The 21773-nt window shown below is 57.3% G+C and overlaps 7 protein-coding genes across 7 annotated transcripts; 3 read left to right on the top strand and 4 right to left on the bottom strand.

Annotated features, from left to right (window-relative positions):
• Positions 1 to 489: 489 nt before the first annotated feature.
• Positions 490 to 1447, top strand: ACO1O0_004412 (uncharacterized protein; the record flags this gene model as incomplete). The annotated part of the gene is made up of 2 exons (XM_083193851.1): positions 490 to 1049; positions 1270 to 1447. The coding sequence occupies 2 exons, from the start codon at positions 490 to 492 to the stop codon at positions 1445 to 1447; spliced, it is 738 nt and encodes a 245-aa protein (XP_083050799.1).
• Positions 1448 to 3067: 1620 nt separating this feature from the next.
• Positions 3068 to 5029, top strand: CCT3 (chaperonin-containing T-complex subunit CCT3; the record flags this gene model as incomplete). Its single annotated transcript, XM_083193852.1, has 6 exons — positions 3068 to 3071; positions 3160 to 3226; positions 3296 to 3504; positions 3570 to 4160; positions 4229 to 4866; positions 4940 to 5029. 6 exons carry the CDS (start codon positions 3068 to 3070, stop codon positions 5027 to 5029), a joined length of 1599 nt encoding a protein of 532 aa, XP_083050800.1.
• A 242-nt stretch (positions 5030 to 5271) lies between these two features.
• On the bottom strand, positions 5272 to 5949 carry ACO1O0_004414 (PRKRIP1 family protein; the record flags this gene model as incomplete). Its single annotated transcript, XM_083193853.1, has 1 exon — positions 5272 to 5949. The coding sequence occupies one exon, from the start codon at positions 5947 to 5949 to the stop codon at positions 5272 to 5274; it is 678 nt and encodes a 225-aa protein (XP_083050801.1).
• A 919-nt stretch (positions 5950 to 6868) lies between these two features.
• ACO1O0_004415 (acid phosphatase DET1) lies at positions 6869 to 8454 on the top strand (the record flags this gene model as incomplete). The annotated part of the gene is made up of 2 exons (XM_083193854.1): positions 6869 to 6923; positions 6989 to 8454. The coding sequence occupies 2 exons, from the start codon at positions 6869 to 6871 to the stop codon at positions 8452 to 8454; spliced, it is 1521 nt and encodes a 506-aa protein (XP_083050802.1).
• A 923-nt stretch (positions 8455 to 9377) lies between these two features.
• On the bottom strand, positions 9378 to 15237 carry ACO1O0_004416 (putative histidine kinase HHK2p; the record flags this gene model as incomplete). Its single annotated transcript, XM_083193855.1, has 2 exons — positions 9378 to 9596; positions 9655 to 15237. 2 exons carry the CDS (start codon positions 15235 to 15237, stop codon positions 9378 to 9380), a joined length of 5802 nt encoding a protein of 1933 aa, XP_083050803.1.
• Positions 15238 to 17991: 2754 nt separating this feature from the next.
• Positions 17992 to 18825, bottom strand: ACO1O0_004417 (eukaryotic cytochrome b561-domain-containing protein; the record flags this gene model as incomplete). The annotated part of the gene is made up of 2 exons (XM_083193856.1): positions 17992 to 18608; positions 18678 to 18825. The coding sequence occupies 2 exons, from the start codon at positions 18823 to 18825 to the stop codon at positions 17992 to 17994; spliced, it is 765 nt and encodes a 254-aa protein (XP_083050804.1).
• Positions 18826 to 19608: 783 nt separating this feature from the next.
• ACO1O0_004418 (major facilitator superfamily domain-containing protein) lies at positions 19609 to 21594 on the bottom strand (the record flags this gene model as incomplete). Its single annotated transcript, XM_083193857.1, has 5 exons — positions 19609 to 20336; positions 20405 to 20585; positions 20651 to 20986; positions 21039 to 21299; positions 21370 to 21594. 5 exons carry the CDS (start codon positions 21592 to 21594, stop codon positions 19609 to 19611), a joined length of 1731 nt encoding a protein of 576 aa, XP_083050805.1.
• Between the last annotated feature and the right edge of the window lie 179 nt (positions 21595 to 21773).

Below are 21773 nucleotides of genomic sequence, written 5' to 3' on the forward strand. Positions count from 1 at the left end.
TTTCCTGCAGGTACGTTAATGGGCGGTTCCTGAAAATGCATCTATAGCCAGGCCATCTCGGGGAGATCATTCTGATATACACTTGCTATTACTACCAGTAATATTCGCAAGGCCCTAGGAGTATAGAAAACGGAACCTTAGGTTCCTAACTGGTCTTCTATAGGATAAGCTACTAAGTCACTGGTCGCTCACATGACATATCGTGTCGCCCTAGACTCGGAGTCCTCATTCACCGTCGTATAAGTGGAAATACAGCCTCGATGTCGCCTTCCAAACGGGGGCTACTGGGGAGGTAGGTAGGTCTAAATATCAAGCCAGCACCTGCCTCTGTCCTCATCACATGCAACGAGACGGAATCAACTTCCCAACCATCTTACCACGTCAACTTAAATCAATAAACCTGCCGTTGTTCTTCCCTAGTCGTCCCTCAACTCCCCGAATGCCCACAGACCATTAGTGCAGAAGGAATCCACTCGAACCATCTCAGCCATGTCAACAGAGACAGAAGGTAGAACGGGGCAAGATACTGCCAACCCACAGGTCCTACTATACCCGGAGACACGTCCTCGATACATAGTCGAGACAGGTGCTGGCTCTCTGCGAGAGACATGGATGGACCCACGGACACTCAATGACAGGACAAGAAAGACTCGCCACCTCAACGGTGCCGGCGAGGCTTCTAAGGGAATAGCCCGGGATCTAACGGTCCTAGAGAAGCTCCAGCTGGGTGTCCTCGCCAGCCTCGCCCAGCAACCACCAGATCCTCAACTTGGCCCTCCCCCGTCCCAAGGTGAACAGCCCCAGAAGCACTCCCCCGGGCCGTCGGATATGGCGGCGCCTCAAGAGCCAACAACCATCATCGGCCTCCAGCGAGCCATTGATGCAGAATTTGGACTGGAAGAGTTCACACACCTCCATATAGGCGATCGTGCAATGCTCGAGTCGGACAAGCCCCCCACAGTGATCTTGCCATCTACAACGCAGAGAGAGGTTGACGAAACGCCTAAGGAGGAGCTGGAGGAGCATTACCAGATTCGGGAGGGCTTTGCGTAAGTGCACCTTGGCCAGAAGGCCTCGGCCAGAAGCTGACCCTGCGATTCTCAGCATATGGATGGGTTACAGACTCCAAGCAGTCACTGGAACCCGGAATGCACGCTGGTTCATACCGGACGAATGCTGGTGGGGTGTGCCGCCGGCCAGCCCATTGATGAAAGTTGGACTGGAAGTGAATAATTATCTCGAACAATCTTGCTTTAGAAATGGATATAGATATCTGGACCTGGACAGATGCGCCTTCAAAACCGTGCACCGAGGGATCACGTCCGAGCTGTTTGGAAAGCACCCGCGCTTTGCTCCGGACTGGACACCGAGCGACGCCGACCCAGAGATCGAGATGGAAATCGACTCTTGTGAAGGAGGACTCGTCATTACCGAGACCAACGTGTAAGCCATTCAAGACTATCTGCAGATAGAACATATGCTCACAACCTTGCAGCACCAGCCCCGATGGAGGGGCAAGAACCTGGATGTGGTTCAGGGCGAGAAAACCTCTGATTAGCATTGTATCCGGGAGACCACCCCCTGAATTGATCAATATACCCGAGTCGGAGGTCATGTTCGCCGTTCCGACACTCCAGATCGCCAAAGTAAAGGAAGAGTGGGATCCTCCCCTCCCTAGTGAAGTAGCAGACAGTCGGCATTCAGGGGCTGGAGAATCATCAATGCCGCCGACCGGGTCTATGGGCTTGCACCCACCAGTGCCCCCACACCGGCTGATTCTTGAGTTCCAACTCAGCAAAGACGGGGTCCCATACTTTGCGTGCATGCCAAAGACCAGGGCAGTCTTCGAGGACCGATATCGCCATCACGAGTATCTTTGGGTTGACGGTATACGAGGTATCTCGAGGGCATATAGCACCGGCAGGTTTTGGGAACAGTTTGTTGAGCGAGCGGCATTTGACGAAGAGTCGTGGTATCGCGTCCAACAGGCCATGATGACCTACCAGTGTGTGATGGAGGTCGAGTCAAAGCCTGGCGTGGGGTGGGTTTATGTTCCACCAACAAGCCCATGTAGGAAGGGCAGCCGCCCAAATAATTCCCCAGGCGATCCTGTGAGTTGGGGAATCTACAAGAATCCCACCGGGAAGCCTGGTGTGTTGGGAGACAGTATCTTCCCGGCTCAAGCTAGCTCCAACAAAAAAGCAACCGAGTGTGGCTTGGAGGAGTTGCGGACGCCGTTAGTACACACAAATGGGCGGGGACCGGAAGCTAAAAAGAGCACGATAGCATCAGCCTCGCCGACCAAACGGAAGCTCTCACGGACGAGCCAGAGCTCCTCCCGGGCCAAATCGAGGTTCTCGGCAGCGAAATGATGCGAACATAAACGTGACCTGGAACAAGGAGAGTGGCGACTGCACCATGATGCTGGTGAGCCAAGGCTGCCGTACATTTTAACAAGGCATTTATTACTAGGGATGCCGAGTTGATTAACCGAGTGTGGCCTTTTCTTTGGTGGAGTTGATGGATGGCGCAGGAAACTCGAGTGTGCATGGCAACGATGGGATGAAGTGGTGGGCATATCGTCATTTGCCTACATTGGCGAGCACGGGCATTTTATGGGGATCCCCTTGGGAATAGATGGGAGCAGGATAGAATAGATGTCCAGGGCTGAATCATACAGGATATTGAGACGATAGATGCAGCTGTGAAAGGTTCTGGCCTCTGGTGACGTTGAACGCGAGGGGGTGGAGTTGTCGATTGGGCTTGGTGGGATACCTGGTACCTAATAGAGGTTGGCCGGGGCGGGTTAACGTGGAACCGGGCAAGATTGGGACCTCCCCGCCAAAATCAACCTCCTTCGTGGGAACTTTTCTGGTGTGCGCCCCTCCAAGCCCGCCGCCTTGACCGTCTCCCACCAACCAACCGACCAAAGCTCCTGCGCCAGCCCATCTGACCCCCGAGCTGCCAGTGTCGGTCCATCCCCTTGGTCTTCTCTCATATTAGTATTCCACAACATATCAGGCCGACCGACAGCACTCTGCCCATCATGCAGGCCCCCGTGCTGGTTATGAGTGAGCCTCCCCAAGTCCCGCCCACCTCTGCCGCCTGGAGCTTCCCACCGCCCCGACATGGACCCGTCAAGCTGACTTTTCGTCCCAGACACCAACAGCGGTGAGAGGCAGGTTGGCCGCAAAGCTCAAATGTCCAACATTGCCGCTGCCAAGACGTACGTTGCTCCCCCTCCGTCACCGTCTCTCCTATCTCGACCTGGCCCAAGCTAAGAAACACCCCCTAGTGTTGCCGATATCATTCGATCATGTCTGGGCCCCAAGGCCATGTTGAAGATGCTGCTCGACCCGATGGGCGGCATCGTCCTCACCAACGACGGCCACGCGATCCTGCGAGAGATCGAGGTGTCGCACCCTGCTGCGAAGAGCATGATTGAGCTGAGCCGGACACAAGACGAGGAGGTGGGCGATGGCACAACCACTGTCATCATCCTGGGTGAGTTATACTAGGCGGAATGTCCAACCTCATACTGGCCTCTCGGCTGACACTCGAGATTCAAGCTGGCGAGATCCTCGCACATGCCCTCCCCCAGCTCGAACGAAATATCCACCCCGTCATCATCATCCAGGCCTTCAAGCGCGCCCTCAAGGATGCGCTCGAGATTGTGGACGAGATCTCCAACCCCATCGACATCAACGACGACCAGGCCATGAACCAGCTCATCTCGTCCTCCATCGGCACCAAGTTCGTCTCGCGTTGGATGGATCTGATGTGCTCCCTCGCCCTCAAGGCCGTGCGCACAGTCACCTGGGAGGCGGGCAACGGCAAGACCGAGGTCGACATCAAGCGCTACGCCCGCATCGAGAAGGTCCCCGGCGGCGAGATCGAGGACAGCAGGGTGCTGGACGGCGTCATGCTCAACAAGGACATCACACACCCCAAGATGCGCCGGCGCATCGAGAACCCTCGTATCGTGCTGCTGGACTGCACGCTCGAGTACAAGAAGGGCGAGTCGCAGACCAACATTGAGATCACCAAGGAGGAAGACTGGAACCGCATCCTGCAGATCGAGGAGGAGCAGGTCAAGAGCATGTGCGAGGCCATCTTGGCCGTCAAGCCTGACCTGGTCATTACCGAGAAGGGCGTGTCAGGTAAGAATTTCCCCACAGCAGCCCCAGAAGGGGAGACAACAGCTAACAGCTTTGTTCCTCTCCTCCAGATCTCGCTCAGCACTTCTTTGTCAAGGCGGGTGTCACTGCCCTGCGCCGTGTCCGCAAGACGGATAACAACAGAATCGCCCGTGCCACTGGTGCGACCATTGTGAACCGGGTCGAGGACGTCCAGGAGTCGGATGTCGGTACGAGGTGCGGCCTCTTCGAGATTGAGAAGATTGGCGACGAGTACTTCACCTTCCTCACGGGCTGCCAGGACCCCAAGGCCTGCACCATCCTGCTCCGCGGTCCCTCCAAGGACGTGCTCAACGAGATTGAGCGCAACCTGCACGACGCCATGGGTGTCGCGCGCAACGTCATGTTCCACCCCCGCCTGTCGCCCGGTGGTGGTGCGACCGAGATGGCCGTCTCGGTGCGCCTGAGCCAGCTGGCCAAGAGCATCGAGGGCGTGCAGCAGTGGCCGTACAAGGCCATCGCCGACGCGCTCGAGGTGATCCCCCGGACGCTCGTGCAGAACGCGGGCGGCAGCCCTGTGCGCGTGCTGACGGACCTGCGCGCCAAGCAGGCCGAGGGCAAGAGCTCCTGGGGTGTCAACGGAGACACGGGAGCTATTGCGGACATGCAGGAGTATGGCGTGTGGGAGCCGGAGGCGATCAAGGTGCAGAGCATCAAGACTGCCATTGAGGTACGTGCCCCCCTCTCATGATGAGATATAATGAGAGATATCAGGACTGACTTTTTTTTCTTCTTCCTTTTAGGCCGCCTGCCTGCTGCTAAGAGTGGATGACATCTGCAGTGCCAAGAAGAGCCATCCGGGCGTGGGCACCGGCGGCGCGGGCGAGGATTAAAGGAGGCCATGTATAATGACATGCTGGGGCGACTGAAGGTTGCTGTATTGGGGTGTTATTACGGTACACATTAATCTGGTCATCCCATAGCCCGTGCTAGCCATGTGAGGGTTTAAATAGATAGACAAAAAGGGCTCAATGGAAGGTGGAGGTAGAGGCATGTTGACGATCTATCTGGTCTTAAAAAAAAACTCCTCCGGGTATCATGAATAACTTGCATATCGCAGCCGGCTGGGCCTTGCTCAATCTTCGTCGTGGATGACGAGACCAGCGGGCTGCGTCGATGGTGTCGACTCTTTTCCTGCTTTGTCCTGTGATGGCTCCTGGCCGCCGTTCTCCCGCCGCTCCTCCTCGTCATCATTCCTCGGCGCAATTTTTGACGCAGCGATATGACCGTTGGAAGCATCCTTATCCGTCGTCGTCGTCGCCGCCGCCGCACCACCACCACCTCCCCCTCCCCCTCCCCCCTTCCCCTTCTTGCCCTTCCTCGCCTTCATCTTCTCCCTCTTCTCGCGGTTCTTCCTCGTCTTCTCCTCATCCCTCTTCTCCCTCTCCCTCTTCTCGCGCTCAAACTCCTCACCCTCCTTCTCCCGCCGCACCTCCTCGTCCATCTCCTTCAGCCGCTCGTACTCGCGCCGCCGCGCCGCCTTGTACACGTGGAACTCGCCGCTGCCCGCACCCGCGCTGGACCCCTGGACGTTGGTGACGATCTCGGGCGGCGGCGCGCGGCCCCCGTGGCGCAGGGCCGCTACCGCCGAGGAGGTGGCCGGCGGGATGCGGATCTCCTGGTCGGGCTTGGCGAACAAGGCGTCGACGGAGGCGGCCTGGGCGGAGAGCGGCGTGAGGGCGCGTCTCTTGGTGGGACGGTGGGAGCGCGGGTCGGCCGAGGTTGGGATGGACTCGGGGCCGTCGGCAGACATGGTTGGTAGTGGTGGGTTTGCGACGAGCTTCGTGCTGATGGTTTTGGGGGGGTGTGGGTGCGAGTGCGACGGGGGAGGTAAAGAGTGGTGATGGACGGTTCGATAGGCGGATTGCTGAGGGTGGGAAAGAGTTTGGGCAAGCTGCCGAATGGAGTGCGATGGTGGTGATGATGATTTTTTAGGAGGCGTTGTTCGTGTGTCTGGAGTCTTGGACTTGGCAGGAGGTGCCAATGATTGATGAGGCTGACAAAAACATCAAAGTTGTGTCGGCCGATGGCCCCACACTTCCGCCTCCGGGACGCCCGCTGCTGGGGTCCCCAGGTACCTTCAGGAGTAGCCTTGCATGGAATAAATCGTCAGGCAGCAAGCATGTTTAGACGTTGCTGGAAACCCATCTTTTGATTTGAAACGGCGAATGTGTTCCATAGGATGCAAACCCTCGAGTTATATGGATAGCCTCATTGGAACCGATATCCAGAGGCTACAACAAGTTTGAAACAGCCGTTACAGCACCTGGGGCGTTGGGTGTCTTCGGTGAACCCAAAGTATCTGGTATTTGCATGTGCTGTTTTGGAGGGGCAACTTGGGACTTGCTTTTAGTGTCAGATGATTGTACGAGTACTCCGTACTCGCTGCAGGACATCCGTCGCCACTTCTGCTAACTTTCTACAGTTCTACTTCTTCGTACACATACTTCTCTTCTCTTCCGCCGTAGACTCACTCCTCCCTTCTCGGCTTGACTCACCATCAAACCGTCTCAATAAATATATCTTGGTCCGCGTTTGTCTTGTAACCAATCTTGCTTGTCTAACCTACCTTGCTCTTTTGACGAGACGACCTCTTCATAGGCTATTGGGACTTGGAAGGTTCCTACACCACCACCACCCCTCCCAACCGCCACCATCTCCCACTAGCAGCCATGGCCAAGCCGCGGCTGATTATCCTCATCCGCCATGCCCAGTCCGAGGGCAACAGTATGCTCCCCCAAGCAAATTCATGCCTCCCTTCGTACCAGCTGATCGCTGACCTCCACCCCTAGAGAACCGCGAGATCCACCAGACGACACCAGACCACCGTGTCAAGCTGACCCCAGAGGGCTGGTCCCAAGCCCACGAAGCCGGCCGCCGACTACGAAACCTCCTCCGCCCTGACGATACCCTGCACTTCTTCACATCCCCCTACCGCCGCACCCGCGAGACCACCGAGGGCATCCTCGAAACCCTCACCTCGGACACACCCGGCCCCTCCCCCTTCCGCCGCTCCAATATCAAGGTCTACGAGGAGCCGCGCTTGCGCGAGCAGGACTTTGGCAACTTCCAGCCATGCAGCGCCGAGATGGAACGCATGTGGCAGGAGCGCGCCGACTACGGCCACTTCTTCTACCGCATCCCCAATGGCGAGAGCGCCGCGGATGCCTACGACCGCATCAGCGGCTTCAACGAGTCGCTCTGGCGCCAGTTCGGCGAGGATGACTTTGCCAGCGTCTGCGTCCTCGTCACCCACGGCCTCATGTCCCGTGTCTTCCTCACCAAGTGGTACCACTTCACCGTCGAGTACTTTGAAGACCTGCGCAACGTCAACCACTGCGAGTTCCTCATCATGCGCAAGCAGGAGAACGGCAAGTATCTTCTCGAGAACCAGCTGCGTACCTGGTCCGAGCTCCGCCACGAGCGCGCTCTCAAGGAGGCGAGAGAGGCCAAAGACACCAAGGATGATCCCGGCGCAACGCCCAGCAAGCTCGAGCGCTCAAAGACCTACGTTTCCACCCGCCGCTGGGGTGGATGCCCCAACGGCTGCGACCACAGCAGTCACTACGTTAAGAAGCGTGAGGATCTGGAGGTGCTCCGGCAGAAGGACCATGAGCATGCCGCCGCCGCCGCCACCACTACCATGACCACCACTACCATCGCCAGCCGGCGCCAACGGCACGTGCACGCTGGCAGTTCTGACCAGGGGGTGCAGGAGGAGGAGGACCAAGACGGTAGCCCGTCAGCAGCCCCCAGGATCGGCATCATCCGCACCACCACCGGTAGTGTCGAGGAACCGCTCTCGTCCCCCGAAGGAGGCCAGGACATCCCGTCGCCGTTCTCCATCGATGACGAGCGTCGTGAGTTCTCCCTATCCACCACCACCACGAGGTTCTCCCATCTCCACGTCGGCCGCGACGGTGGCGGCACCTACTCGGGCCACGCCTCCACGGTTGGTAGCGACACCGAGGTTTCCGAGGACGAGCACCACCGCCACCACCCCCGCCATCGCCGTGTCGAGTCCCTCGACGCCCAGATCCGCATCGCCAACGCAGAGTCGCTGCAGGCACAGCTCGAGAGGGAGGCGGCGGCCGATAAAGTCTCCCAGAACGACAATGGCTTGGAGAGGTGTGAATTCGCCAACCGCCTGGGCGATGTACCCCCGGAAGGTGAGGAGGATTCCGATACAGACCCGGAGCCAGAGGACTTAGATAAGGCTGAGAAGGAGGACCGCAGCATCAGGGGCAGTGTCTACTGAGGACCCTGGTGGGTCATAACGGATTGAGAGACCCTTGTGGGGAGCCATGGGGTGATTGATTAATGATGCATTGGCGTTGTGCGGGCATTTTCAGATTCTGACGCATGGTTAAAGGCAAAGATGATATTTTCACGAATACACTTGACAACCTTGACCTCACAAACTCCAGGAACTTGCAGTTAACGCACTTATGGTGACCATCTTTTTCTCTCTCATTTCCAATGACGCTCCCTACTGGATATCATCGTCTATCTAGCAACCCCTTCCAAATAATCTCTCTGGGGTGAAGAAAACAGATCCCAGGAACCAATTATTGTGAATCAAGACTAGCAAAAAAAAAAAAAAAAAGAAAAGAAGGGAAAAGGAAAAACATAAAGTTGAAGGACCAAAAATAACAAGACCCTCAGCTTCAACAAGAAATGCATGGAGAAGATGGGGCCTATCCCGTCACATGAAAGAAAAATAGCTTAACAATGCAATTCCATGGCTCCCGTGCGCCCCATGAGAGGAGACCGATAACATAAAGAATATATCTAACTCCATGAACCCCCACCATACCATTACCGCCCACCCTAGGAAAGAGTTGAGGAAGAAAGAATTACCCAATGTTGGGGGTTTGAAGAAGAAGCCGCTCAAAATGTAAGCGGCGGTAAAGGGACGTTGATGCGACGCCAAAGGAAGGAGGGTTGTCGTGGCTCGGGAACAGGGCGGATTCGGCGTGGTGAAGGTGGTAAGGGGATTAAAATATCCGGTTTGGGGGTTCCCGTTCTATGTCCTCCTGCTTTTGTCTATAGCCGTAATGTAGCATGCAAGGGGCAGAGCCCTCGCACAATCGTGCATGCGTTCGTACTCGAGGTGATCAGAGTGCAAGGCGCGAACTCTGATTTCGAGGTAGAATGTTTCGTGTATAGCTGCCTAGGGCTTCAGAAGAACTTGGCCATGGCCCTGCTGAGATCGATGAAGTCAACTGGTTTAGTGACGTAGTCACTGAATCCCGCCGCGACACACTTATCCTGCACGTCGGACATGACGTTGGCCGACAGAGCAATGATGGGCATGCTGGGAGAGTTGCCCGCCCTCTCCCACTGGCGAATCTCACGGCAGGCCTGGTAGCCATCCTTGCGGGGCATGTGAAGGTCGCACTACGTATCCGTGTTAGCTTTTGTGTCACGGGGTAGAGATTGTCCAAGGGCGACGTACCAGAATCAGCGAGTAGTGGTTGTGGGGTTTAGATAGAACCATGTCGGTGCACTCAGCGCCATCCACCGCGATGTCGACGTCAACCCCGATCTTGTTGAGGTACTTCATCAGAACCTTCTGGTTGACCGGGTTGTCTTCCACCAGTAGAACCTTGTACCCTTTGTTGCCCATTCGCTTCTCAATCTCCAAGTAGCTGGCCTTTTGCGTCTCCACCATCTGCTGGGCCGTTGACCTGTTTCGGTCAATGCTGAGATCCCGCATCTTGTCCGGGTCGAAGATGACGGCGAATCGTGACGGTTTGACGGGCTTGTAGATGAATGTGACTTGGTTCTCAGAGAAGAGTTTGCTGTGGGGTGTATCGGCAGCGAGTTTCAAGACAGCTTGTCTCTGAACCGAGTCGGAGAGAACAAGGATCGTCGTTTTGTCAATCTTCTGGGATTTGGATATCCGGTCCATCAGATTTACAACAGCCTCTGCCGACCCAAGGTTGATGACAATGTGGGTAAACTTGATAGGATCGTTTCCGCTAATGAACTGCTGGGCCTCCTCGACACTACCAAGCGGTGTGATCTGATGTGGCACATCTCCTGGCAGGGTCATCTCAATATGCTGTGTTGTCGCCTCGCGGCTGTACTTCTGCGGGCAAATGATGAGGATTGAGTACATTGGAGGACGCAAGTCCTCTGTCGATGGCTGGCCAGGGTGGGAGAGAATTGTTGTCCTCCCTGGCGAGCTCCTCCCAGATGGCATGTCCAGGTTCATTTGGGAAAGGTCCTGACCGCTGGCCTTGGCAGCCTCACTGAAGCGAGCTAAGCCCGTGTTGACAGAGGTCATAGACGACTTCTCCGTGATGTGCGATCTGTTTGAATGAAGCGACGGGTCCGAACTACCGTTTGAACCGCCACTGGGGGACGCAAACTCCGGATCCGTGCTCACGACGTGGGCTTCCTCGGCATCGCGCAGATGCTTTGGGGGAGGCAACGCCTGGAAGCTTGCAGGGACATTTTCTGTCGAGGTTGGTCCCGAGGCTGTAGAGTGTGCTATGGACGATGGGCTCCCAGGGAGATCGGGATGATCCTCAGGCGTTGGTAGTGCGAACCGTGCAGTGAAGACAAACTTGGAGCCTTTACCTGGAGTGGCTGTGCCGCCCATCTGGCCCCCATGCAGCTCGACCAGCTGTTTGGAAATGACGAGCCCAAGGCCACTTCCACCGTGTTGCCTGGTGCTGCTCCCGTCGATCTGGCTAAACGGTTTGAATATAAGCTCCGCCTCCTGCTCGGTAAACCCTTGGCCAGTGTCAATGATGGCGTACTCGAGCATGATTTCGTGATCCGAGTTCTCCCCGTTGTCTTCCCTGTGCACTTTACAGTGACTGAAGACCTCGCCCTGGGAGGTAAACTTGATAGCATTGCCGATGACGTTGAGCAGAACCTGGCGAATGCGGACCTTGTCGCCCTTGACCCAGGCTGGTACGTCAGCTTCCACCAGATAATTTAGCTCAAGGCCCTTCGCGATGGCCATTGTCGACACCAGCTCATTGACGTCTTCAATCAACGATCGTGTGTGGAACCATTCGTACTTCAGCTTCATCATGCCCGCGTCGACCTTGGATAGGTCGAGTATGTCGTTGATAATCATGATCAAACTATTAGCGCTCGTCTGGATGGTATTGGTATAGTCCCGCTGCTCCTCGTTCAGAACGGTGTCTTGAAGGAAGCTGACCATGCCTGATATACCAATGAGGGGCGTGCGAATTTCGTGAGACATGTTGCTGAGGAATCGGCTCTTGGACTCCATGGCTTCTTTGAGCTTCGTTTCCAGGATCTTATGGTCGTTGATGTCTGTAGCCGAGCCAAAGTAGGAGCTAGCGCCGCGGCCAAAGTCAATCGTATCGACTTCAATTTGAACACATCGGATCAGATGCCACCTGTATTCCCCAGTCTTGGAGCGAAGGCGGACCTCGGTCGTATATGACTCTCGTCCATTGCTGTCCTTTGAGACCTTGATAATTCCCTTTCTCTCGAGCTCAGTCAAATCCGCCGAGGGTAGCTCGTAGACGGACGAGTTTCCAGAGCTATTGTGTCTGGACAGCGCCTTATGGACGCCGCGCAGACTCTTATCTGGCGTACCCGGCGATCTAGATGGTCGGGTGGTACTTGAGGACCCAGCTTCTGAATAGAGTGACTCCTGATTTCTCTTCTTCGCCGGACTTTGGCCCAACGGCGTCGGCGGCTGATCGACAGGGATGCGGCACTTAGCCAGATCATCGGGATGGACAAAGTCCAAGAACCCAAGACCGAGAGAGTCATCAAAGCTCTGGCCAGTGTATGACAGCCACTGTTCGTTTGCAAACGTGATGCCGTCTTCCTTAGTTGCTGTGAAAATGATCTGGGGTATCAGGTTAGCCAGGAGTCGATGTTTGGCCTCTGAAGCTTCTATCTCCTCTTGTCTGGCCGCCTTCAACTCGGCAATGTGTTGGTCATGGATGTCCATGTAGGAGCCAAGGAACTGCATAATGACCCCTCGCTTGTCTTTTGAGGCAACAGCCCTGGCATGGAACCATCGGTACTGCCCATCGAAGCGTTTAATCCGGACCGTCGTTGAGAACTGCTCCCCAGTGCGCAAGGAATGCCCCCATGCCTTCAAGTACTCGTCGCAGTCGTCCGGGTGAATACTACTCCACGGGTCTTCCGTCAAGTCTGCCACGGTCTGCCCACGGTAAGACAGGTAACGACTATTCACCCAGACGATCTCGCCCGTCTGGGGAAGAGCCACAAAAACATGAGCGGGCAGCGCATCAAGCATCAGCCCCTTGAGCCTGTCCGACGGTGGCGGCATATCTGCAGCGGATGACACATAAGACAGGGGCCGTCCCGATGACGATACTGCTGGTGGCGGTCTGCTGACCATCGAACTGGGGGGTAACGATTGGAACGTGGAAGCAAAGTCGGCACCGTAGCTATGAAGCATTGTATGGCCGTGAGAGGCAAAGCCATGATCGTGCCTTGAAAGCTCCGATACCCTGTCTCTAAGATCCTCTAGTGGTTCATCCGCAGCGTTGGCGTTCGACCCGCTTCCCTGTGTGCCTCTCGAGGACGGCTTCACGGTAGCACTCACCGCCAAATCGCCTGTGTCGGCGGTCTGTCTATCAGTGGGTTCGCTGGGGCTGAATATGTCCTGGGAAGACTTCGTGGCCGATAAGCGAGAGTGCCGCCTGTCGGTAGGGGAGCTGTCTTTCGAGGTAACCCTACTTTGGCCTCCCGGTCCGAATGTCTCATGCCGGACCGGTGCTGCTGGTCGGTGCTTGCTGCTGAAGTAGCTCTCCCCCCCATGAGAGGCTGCCGCCGGGCTGGCAGCTGGCTGTCGCTTGTCAGCTATGCTACTCAGGGATCCTTGTTCCCATCCGGGAGTTCCAGCGGGCGAGCCAGTTATGCTCTTCGAAAAGGCGGAATAGTCGCTCGGACTCGTGATGCTCCCACCATTTGACGGCTGGAGCGCGATATCGCCCCCAGCTGGGTATGGAGCGCTGGCTAATGGTCGTCCATCGGGCGCGACAGCTCCGAAGCCCGTGGTTGAAGGCCGCCGCCGCTGTATCCCAGCCAACTCTGTCTCCAAATTCTGGTAATGCCGACAAAGAGAGAAGGATGTTGCTAGGTGAGGGGCTAAGTTCTCCAAGGAGTGGCGTAGGTTGGAGGGATAAGGAATTATAGGGGTCAGGATGGACAGGATTGCGATGGGAGCTGCTTTGATGCTGTTTGTGCTCTCCGAATCGGAGCCACCTCCCAATCTACCCCCTGCGTCGGCTTCATCGTTGGTCTGGGACTGGAACCTCTGGCCCACGGCGGCGCTGTTCAGTCTGAACGCGCGGTTGCGTTTCGATTGCAAGATGTGAGTGAGAGGTATATGTAGAACAGTCCAGGAATTTTCGACGCCTATGGCTTCGGGCGGGCGCATGCCGGTATAATTCGTCGGGGGCGACCCAGGATTGAACGACTCCTCATCCACGGTGGCGTCAGTGAAGAAAGGGTTCTCCTTGGTGTCGGTACGGACGGCCGGAGACGGGGCAGGCGACTGTGACCATGGGGATGGCGGCGCCTGCTCGTATTCCTCATATTTGGGCGTAGGTGGACGTGGCATCTCCTCATCCAACCGTCCGCCCTTCTCCGTCGATCCGCGAGAGGTAGCAGGTCCTCCAAAAATAGATGAGAGCTTGGAGGTGGACTCCGCTCGCTGCCTCCCCGACTTCTTGGAGGGCTCGACGGTGGAGGGCTTCGCGACCGCTTTCTGAGCCTCGCGTCCCACGGCAGTCCCAAGATAAGGGTATGTTCTGGTCAGCGTGACAGCCTTGCCCCTCTCCAGCACTCTAATAACGCCTGCGTGGTCGATGAGGGGATCGGCTTCATAGCCCAGAGCTTGGAGGACAGGCAAAACTCTACCCCGGTTCTTCCTCTCAAGTGCGAGGGGAGCTTCCCAGCCGGGAACAGTCTGGTCTCCTTCCAAAAGGTCGTGGACTTCGAGGGCACCCGTGCTCAACTGCGCCTGGTCCTTCGGTTGTTCCTGGGCCGCCTGCCCCTGGGTCAAATGACTCATGCTTCTTCTGTTCGAGTATGGCGGCCGTCGAGAAGCCGCAGCAGAGTTTTGGTCGTGCAATTGGTTTCTCCCGTCTTCGTAGTCTGGGAACGAGTGGCGGGAGGAAAGTCCTGGTCGCATCGGGGTGGTGGATTTGGAGCCGTCATCCCGGCTCGGAAGGCTCCCTGGGGTCGCTTGGTCACTCGTGGGCTGGCCGCTGTCCAATTTCCCGAGGTACCCCAAGCTGAAGTCATCAACTTCGTGCTCGTTATACGTGGCCTTCTGGCCCCAAGGCACATTTTCAATATCGGTGGCATCAGCAGGGACAGCAAGCGTTACTCTCTCGGCCTTGTAGACGTCTCTCATGATCTGCACTACAGTGTTCCACCACGCATCCAAGCCAGGCTCAGCAGACAGCATCAGCGAGAGGTCGTACAGATTTGGTGTGGCGAAGTCGAAATTCTCAGCCTGGGGCGAGGTGCCCGGGGGGTTGAAGGTAAAGGTAGATGCGGGGGTTGAATTGTTGGACAAGACCCTGTCGTGTGCTCCGGTCGACGGCTCAAATGATGCCGCGTGTGATGGGCGAGTACCACCTCCTGAGGACTGGAAAGCGAGCGACTTGTGGCCATATCCCCCAGCCGCCATCCTGGGGAACGGATATGACGGAGTGTTGGCGACATAGGCTGGCGTCATTCCACCACGGATAGTCATGTTGGATTCCGTGGAGGCGTTGGTGGCCGTCGTGTTCAGCGCTGCCGGTATCGACATACCTTCCTCCTGGATGGGTGAGACCCGGTTGTCAAAGGGATTAAGTATGAGTCCTCTGGCTGACAGCTCTCTCCGCTCGAGGTCCCGGGCCAACTTCTCTCTGTATTCATTGAGGGATCTTTGCGAGGTGCCCGAGCTTTGTGAAATCTGCTCATCCGGGATGGTACTACCAGGGCCGCCTGCGTCCCTGGCCCGTGGTGAGAGTTTGGCTGGGCTCGAGGGCCAGTCACCGCCGGCGGTGGCCATCTGGGACGCTTTCGACGCAGAATCGGCGGGGAGAGAGGGTATGGGCGTCGAGTTGAAGTCACCCAACATTGCATCACGCGCATTTGGAGCCAGAGATGCATCAGGCGAGGCTAGACGCCCATGTCGTGCGTCGGTCGAGGTCGTCACGCTGGGTGTTTCAAGACACTCAGGGACGGGGGGAGCGGGCTGGATGGAAGAATCGGGTCGGGGGGTGGTCGAGGGAGTTGATCGCTGGTCAACTGGCGATAAGCTGAGGCCAGGCATGCCTCCAGGGGGAGGGGGGAGGAGCGTGGAGGTCGAGATCGCGGTGGCACCGTGGACGTCCAGGCAAGGTGCCACATCCCCGTTGGAAGGGCTAATATCGCATCCAAAACAAGAACCGTTGGGTAGGAAACGAGGAGACGGTTACGCCTACGACGAGGCGCATGCGCTGGACGTGCGACCGGATCACCCAAAGGCAGACGAGGATTTTTTCTGGAGGGGGGGGAGGTTATCGAGTTGGGATTCTGGGCGACGGCGAGCGGAGACTGCGAGGTAAGATGAAGTGAGGTGACATGGAGGTTTGAGGTCAGGTGGGCGAGTAGCGAGTGGGCTTTGGTGGTTTGGCAGCCTGGGGGGGGGGGTTTCAGCGCACTACCAGAAAACCAGAAGCCACCGGCGCCAGTAGCCCAGTGCCCAGCCGCGCCTGCCAACTGCCAGCGCCAGGGGTGTTGTGGGAGCGGTCTGCGATGACGTAGGCGAGCGCGATCGACCAAAGACTGCTTGAAGGCGACCACGGCTTCGTCCAACCATTGGACCACGACCAATAGTACATAACGGGACAATGGGCTGTAGCCGTCTCATTGAATTTTTTTTCTTCTCTCCTATCCATCATTCCGTACACCAGCAGAAGAAGCAAAAGACGGGACAAGAACACACCAGCGCGAGGAATGGGATCCAGCGCGCGTCGTCGTGGCGAGCTACAATGTACAGGACACGACCCCCGGCCAGGCCAGGCCACCTGGCCATGGATCATCGTCGCCGGCGCACCAACTTAGGAGGCAATTAATCGCTAGGACCCAAGTGCATGCAGGTAGTATCGCTTCCCGATCCTCCTCGGGCCTCTTAGAGCACCCGGGACCGCCAGAGATGTCAGATGCCCGTATGTACGAATAGGCACGAGTAGTCCATAGACACGGAGAGGATGCACGATCTTCTCCCCCCCCCCCCCCCGGCCCCCAAACAAGTCAGGTCAGCCAAGGCCGGCCAAATGCTAGGGACACAAGACTTTTTATTCGTAGCCGCAACCCATACGAGCGACTTTGCACGTACACAGTACTACTATCCTAAGCTCCGGATGGGCGGCCTTTCTCGCGGCATTATGGCGAGTCGCACCAATCAATATTAATCGAAGCGGTCGAGTTGGTGTCGTGACTCGCTTGATGGATGTCAGCCACCCGCCTGCACCCCAGCTTGTTGGTGCCAGCCCAGTTTGCGTCACTGAGGGCAAAAGAAAGCCGCGACGCCGGTACTCGTACTCCATAGCGCACCTCACCGTTAAGCCCAAGGAAGGCCCCAACCCACCATCGAACATTGCGCTGTCCTGAACCCATAACGGTGCAGATCAAAAGTCTCTCTGGTGATTACCTACGGATTCCCATCAAAATGGGGACTGCTTGTTCCCCCTTTCCCCCGAGGCGCACTCGTAATGATGCCACCTAATTAGGCGGCCCCTGAAGTCGGCAGCGCTCGAAGCATGACGTCGCACAACGGCTGAAGCGCACAATTACATCAGTGACGTCGGGTCGGTCAGACCGTCAGAGCCCCCGGATCCCAGTTGCCTCTTTTCCAGCGCATCTGCTGTCAGCCCAGTAATACTAGTATCACCAGCGCACCGACGCACTATATTGTGGGACAGCCCTAGACACGTGTCCGATTTACGGTGTCGACGAGCGAGGCAATATAACCCAAGGTACGTACCATACGTCTACGAGTAATATCCTTGGCTTCATCGCCAACTTGGAAACCCACCCCAGACGGACCAAACCCTCCCGGGGCCATGGTTTCAGACTGTTTATGGGCAAGGCAGCCCAAGCCATGCACGCCATCAAAGCATCACCAGACACCAAAATCAGCCACAACCGCCAGCCCAGAGGACCCGGGAACCCGCAAAGCAACCCACCAAAACCCCCCATCCTGCAGCATAGAATATTCGACTGCGCTTCTGGGCCATCTTGCGCCTTCTCATCCTCCCTCTGGGGCCTTTTGCAAGTCCCCCCCACGCTCTAGTCACGACTCACGACACAGCATCGCCGATCTATCAATTCGATCTTTCCAACCAGAAAATGCCATGTCTTGAGACACTGCCGAATGGGACACTGCCGGAAGTGCAATCAACTTTTTTTTAAAACATGCGCAGAACCCTTATATTGATCTGATCCTACCCAAAACCGGCAACCCACAGGAGAACGCGGGTCGGATAAGGGCAAACCACCGACACCGCACCGCTCCCCGCGCTGATCCAAAAACCTCCATTACGGCATCCTCAGCGCGGGTTTGATCGGCCGACTCTGACAGCGCAGCGACCTGCGCACAAATGCAGGTAAGCGTCATCATTGGCTGACACTGACAGACGGCTCGCTCACTCACTGCGAACCCCTCCTTCCCAAGAATGCTTCCCAAGATGCGCAACAAAGCCGTGCTTCAGGCCCCCGTCAATCATGTGCCGCACAAACGTGCAAAAAAAAAAAAAAAAGGCAGCCACAGGTGGTCAGTTCAGGTGGAGCTAGCCGGACCGCTGAACCCCAGCTTGTGCTTCTGGATGCGCGGGATGACGCCCGCCAGGATGAGCACGGATAGCAGCAGCACCGACCAGAGCTTGATCTTGAGGACGGCCTCGTTGTACGAGGTCTGCGTAGCGGCCGCGACGGTGGCCAGCAGCAGCACGAGGACCAGGTAGCCGCTCCAGCGGTGGTACTTGTACAGGGCCCTGGCGTTGTCGACGCCGCCGTAGAGCCGCGGCGTGGCCCACATGGTGAAGCCGACGAGGTACTGGAGGGCGAGGACGATGGAGGTGATGACGCCGAGGTAGCCGTGCACCGAGTGGAAGTGGGCGCCGTGGCTAGCCAGCTTGTTGTACTCGATGATGACGACGCCGGCGACGAGGAACAGGAACGCCAGGAGGTTGAGCGACGCGTGGACGCCCCGTCCCAGGCGCTTCTGCTCGGGCGTGTGCGTGGGCTGCAGCGCGAGGATGGACTGGACCAGCGTCAAGATGCCGAGGGACTGCGCCAGCGGGTGGCCAGAGAAGAGGATGAGGGGCTTGGTGAAGACGCTGACCCAGATGAGGACGAAGAGGATGATGACGCCGAACTGGGCGAGCACGCCGGTGCCTGGGCGCAAGAGAGGTCAGAGACACCAGGCGGGAAACGGGCGGTCACGTAGGCAGTTGCCCAACTCACCGAGCACCAGGTTCTTGAGGAAAGACTGGCCGCTGTGCTGAGCGGCATCGCCAGGACGGCCGAGCAGAGGCTCCGTCTCGCGGCCGCCGGCGTCGATGATAGCATCGTCGGCCGGTGGCCTTTCCGGAATCCCCGTAGCGCTGGCCATTGTGCGGTTGATGACGGTGTTGAGTGCTGAAGCTCCCTTGACTATGGACTGCTAGTACTATCAGATCGACCCCACTCTGGAGATGATGACGCAGGCACGACGGGGAGCTTTGTGATCAGGGCAGGGACTCGTTCGACGGTCAGCAGCCCAAGATGGGAAAGATAGGGAATACTGGAGGCTTTAAGCGCCGACAGACGAAGGCAAAACGGCGACGGTAAGATTTGAAGGAGGGGAGACGGGACACCGAGTGAACGCCGAATGCCATGAGGTGCTACAGGGGATCGATGACGGGCAGCGGCTCACAATGTGAGGTGTCGCAGGCGCCTGCGACAGCTCTGACCAATCAGCATGTGGGATTTCCAATCGTCCAGTGTCTGGGGACGATCCCCGCATCCAGGCTTCTCGATACCAACGACAGAACCAGATGAAGGAGGCAACGCATTCCATCGCGAGCAACTCAGGGCACGGTTGCACGCCAGTGTAAGTCCCCAAGGTGAACCACGTGTTTTATTTGATACAGCGTCGCATCTTTAGCAGGCAACAACAATACTAGTCTCTGTTAGCTATGAGTATAGCTAGCTGCAGGGTGGGCTCCAGGGTAGCCAATCTACTACTAAGTATGACTGAAGCAGACGTATTCCGCTCGTAGGTACTCAACAAGGTCTACTATATCTCGGCTTAACAACTTTTGTGAATCATATCCCAGGGTCTATTTTATTAAGAAGGAAATCTATACTATCTAGAGCGGAGATGTAATATGGGGGGAGACATGAGAGAAACTCGCTAAACCTTTACAGACTCCTTCTCCTCGCCCTCTGCCACCGTCGTCGCCGCAGATCCCCCCTCCTCTTCTTCAGTCACTGCTGGCTTCTTCTTCTTCTGCGTGCTCCTCCACTCCAGCCCCGCGGTCCCCAGGATGGTCAGGCAGCTCATGACCAGCCCGATCAGGAACACCTGCCTCAGCGCCTGGTTGTACGCCTCCAGCGCGGGCACCCTCAGCCCCTCGGGCAGCGAGCTGATCAGCGACGTCGCCCCGCCGGACGCGACCTGCCCCCCCGCGGCGCCGTCGAACCCGGGCAGGGCGGACAGCCTGCGGGCCAGCTGGTTGGCGAGCACGTTCTCGCCCGCGGAGACGAAGATGGCGGCCCCGAGGAGCTGCATGAAGAACATGAGCGACGTCCCGACGGGCACGTCGACGGTGGTCAGGACCGTCTGGGCCGCCAGGTTGGGCGCCTGGAAGGCCAGCCCCAGGCCGAAGCCGTAGGGGATCTGGTACCCGATCCAGCGGGCCCTGCCGGCGTCGACCCCGAGGGTGGTGAGGAGGCCCGCGCCGGCGCACATGATGCAGGTGCCGGCGATGGCCGAGGGCGTGTAGTAGCCGATCCTTTGCGTGAAGAAGCCGTTGGCGATGGTGGCCAGCACCATGGAGAGCATCAGGGGGAGGAGCCGGATGCCCGAGTCTACGGCCGAGACGCCGAGGATGGACTGGAACCATATGGGCAGGAAGTACACTGCCAGAAGAAAATGGTCAGTCGTGTGATGATATGTGGAGGGGATCTCTTCGTGTGACTATGCTCACCAAAGATGTACATTGACGAGCCTATGCATAGGGTTGCCCAGCAGCCGGCGATGATGCTCCGCTGCTTAAAGATCCTTGGAGGGATCGTCGAAGTCTTGGGAAGGAAGATCTGGACGGCAACGAAAGCAATGGCCAGCACCCCCATGATCGTCAGCAGAGCTATTATACGCCCGTTGCTCCACTACAGACTGTCAGCATATTGAAGAAAAAAAGAAGGTACTTGGATTTTAGGAGCGGGCGACTCACGGCATATTCCTGGCCACCCCACTGGAGCGCCAGCAAGAGACAGACAACACACGGGATGAGCGCCGTCGTGCCCGGGGCGTCCAGATGTGATAGTTTCTTGGTCCAGGGGAGCTTTGTGGTGTCCCGATCGGGAACCTTGAGGCAGAAGGCGATGACGACGATGGCGATGGCGCCAAAGGGGAGATTGATGTAGAAGCACCACCGCCATGTGACGTGGGAGGTGAAGGCGCCGCTGATGAGGGGCCCCAGGATGGACGCGAGGCCGAAGAGGGCACCAAAGAGGCCCTGGATACGGGGGCGCTTCTCCAGGGGGACGGCATAGACGATACATACAATCTAGTTGGTCAGCGGTCAAGCAAAAGAGGCGAGGGGGAGATGGCCAGCGTACCGATCCGGAGAAGATGCCTGCGGCGCCGACTCCAGCAATGGCCCTGCCGATGATGAAGGCTGTGGAGTTTGGGGCAGCACCACAGACGGCCGATCCCAGCTCGAAGAGGACGACGTTACCGAGCAGGACCGTCTTGACGGGGTAGAAGGTGTAGACTTTCCCAAAGAGCAGCTGGAAGGAGGCCGAGGCCAGGAGGTATGCGCTGCCGTACCAGCCGACGTCGGAGAGGGAGTGGAACTCGTCTGTGATTTTGGGGATTGCCTATTTGGGGCCCAGTCAGTCAGCGATTTGATGTGTTTGAGTGTGAGGATATGAGTAGTGGAGGGCGTACTGTTGCGATAATTATCCTGTCCAGGGCGACGAGGAACATGTTGACCAGGACCGAGGCCAGCAGGAGGACGACCCTCGTGCTGGACTGGTGCTTGTAGTGATCATCGATGCTTGCATCATTTCCTGGTGAAGTATTAGGGGGAGACTGGGTTGTTTTCCCAGATGTAACCGAGTTGGCAGAAGTCGACGCGGGTCTTGAAGGCGTCGCTGAGGGTTGGGATGCCATGGTGTTTGAACACACAGAATCAGTGATGCAGTGCTTGGATGAAATTGAAATGAATGCTTACGACCTAGAAAAACAGAGACGAACAAGACAAGATCAAGGAAATGAATTGGTCTTAAATAAGACAGGCCCTGGGAGGCATGGCCATCTCCGGGAACGAGTGTCGTGGGCATCGGGACCGA

Source organism: Amphichorda felina, assembly GCF_050947745.1.
Source record: "Amphichorda felina strain 45539 chromosome Unknown scaffold_4, whole genome shotgun sequence".
Taxonomy (NCBI): domain Eukaryota; kingdom Fungi; phylum Ascomycota; class Sordariomycetes; order Hypocreales; family Bionectriaceae; genus Amphichorda; species Amphichorda felina.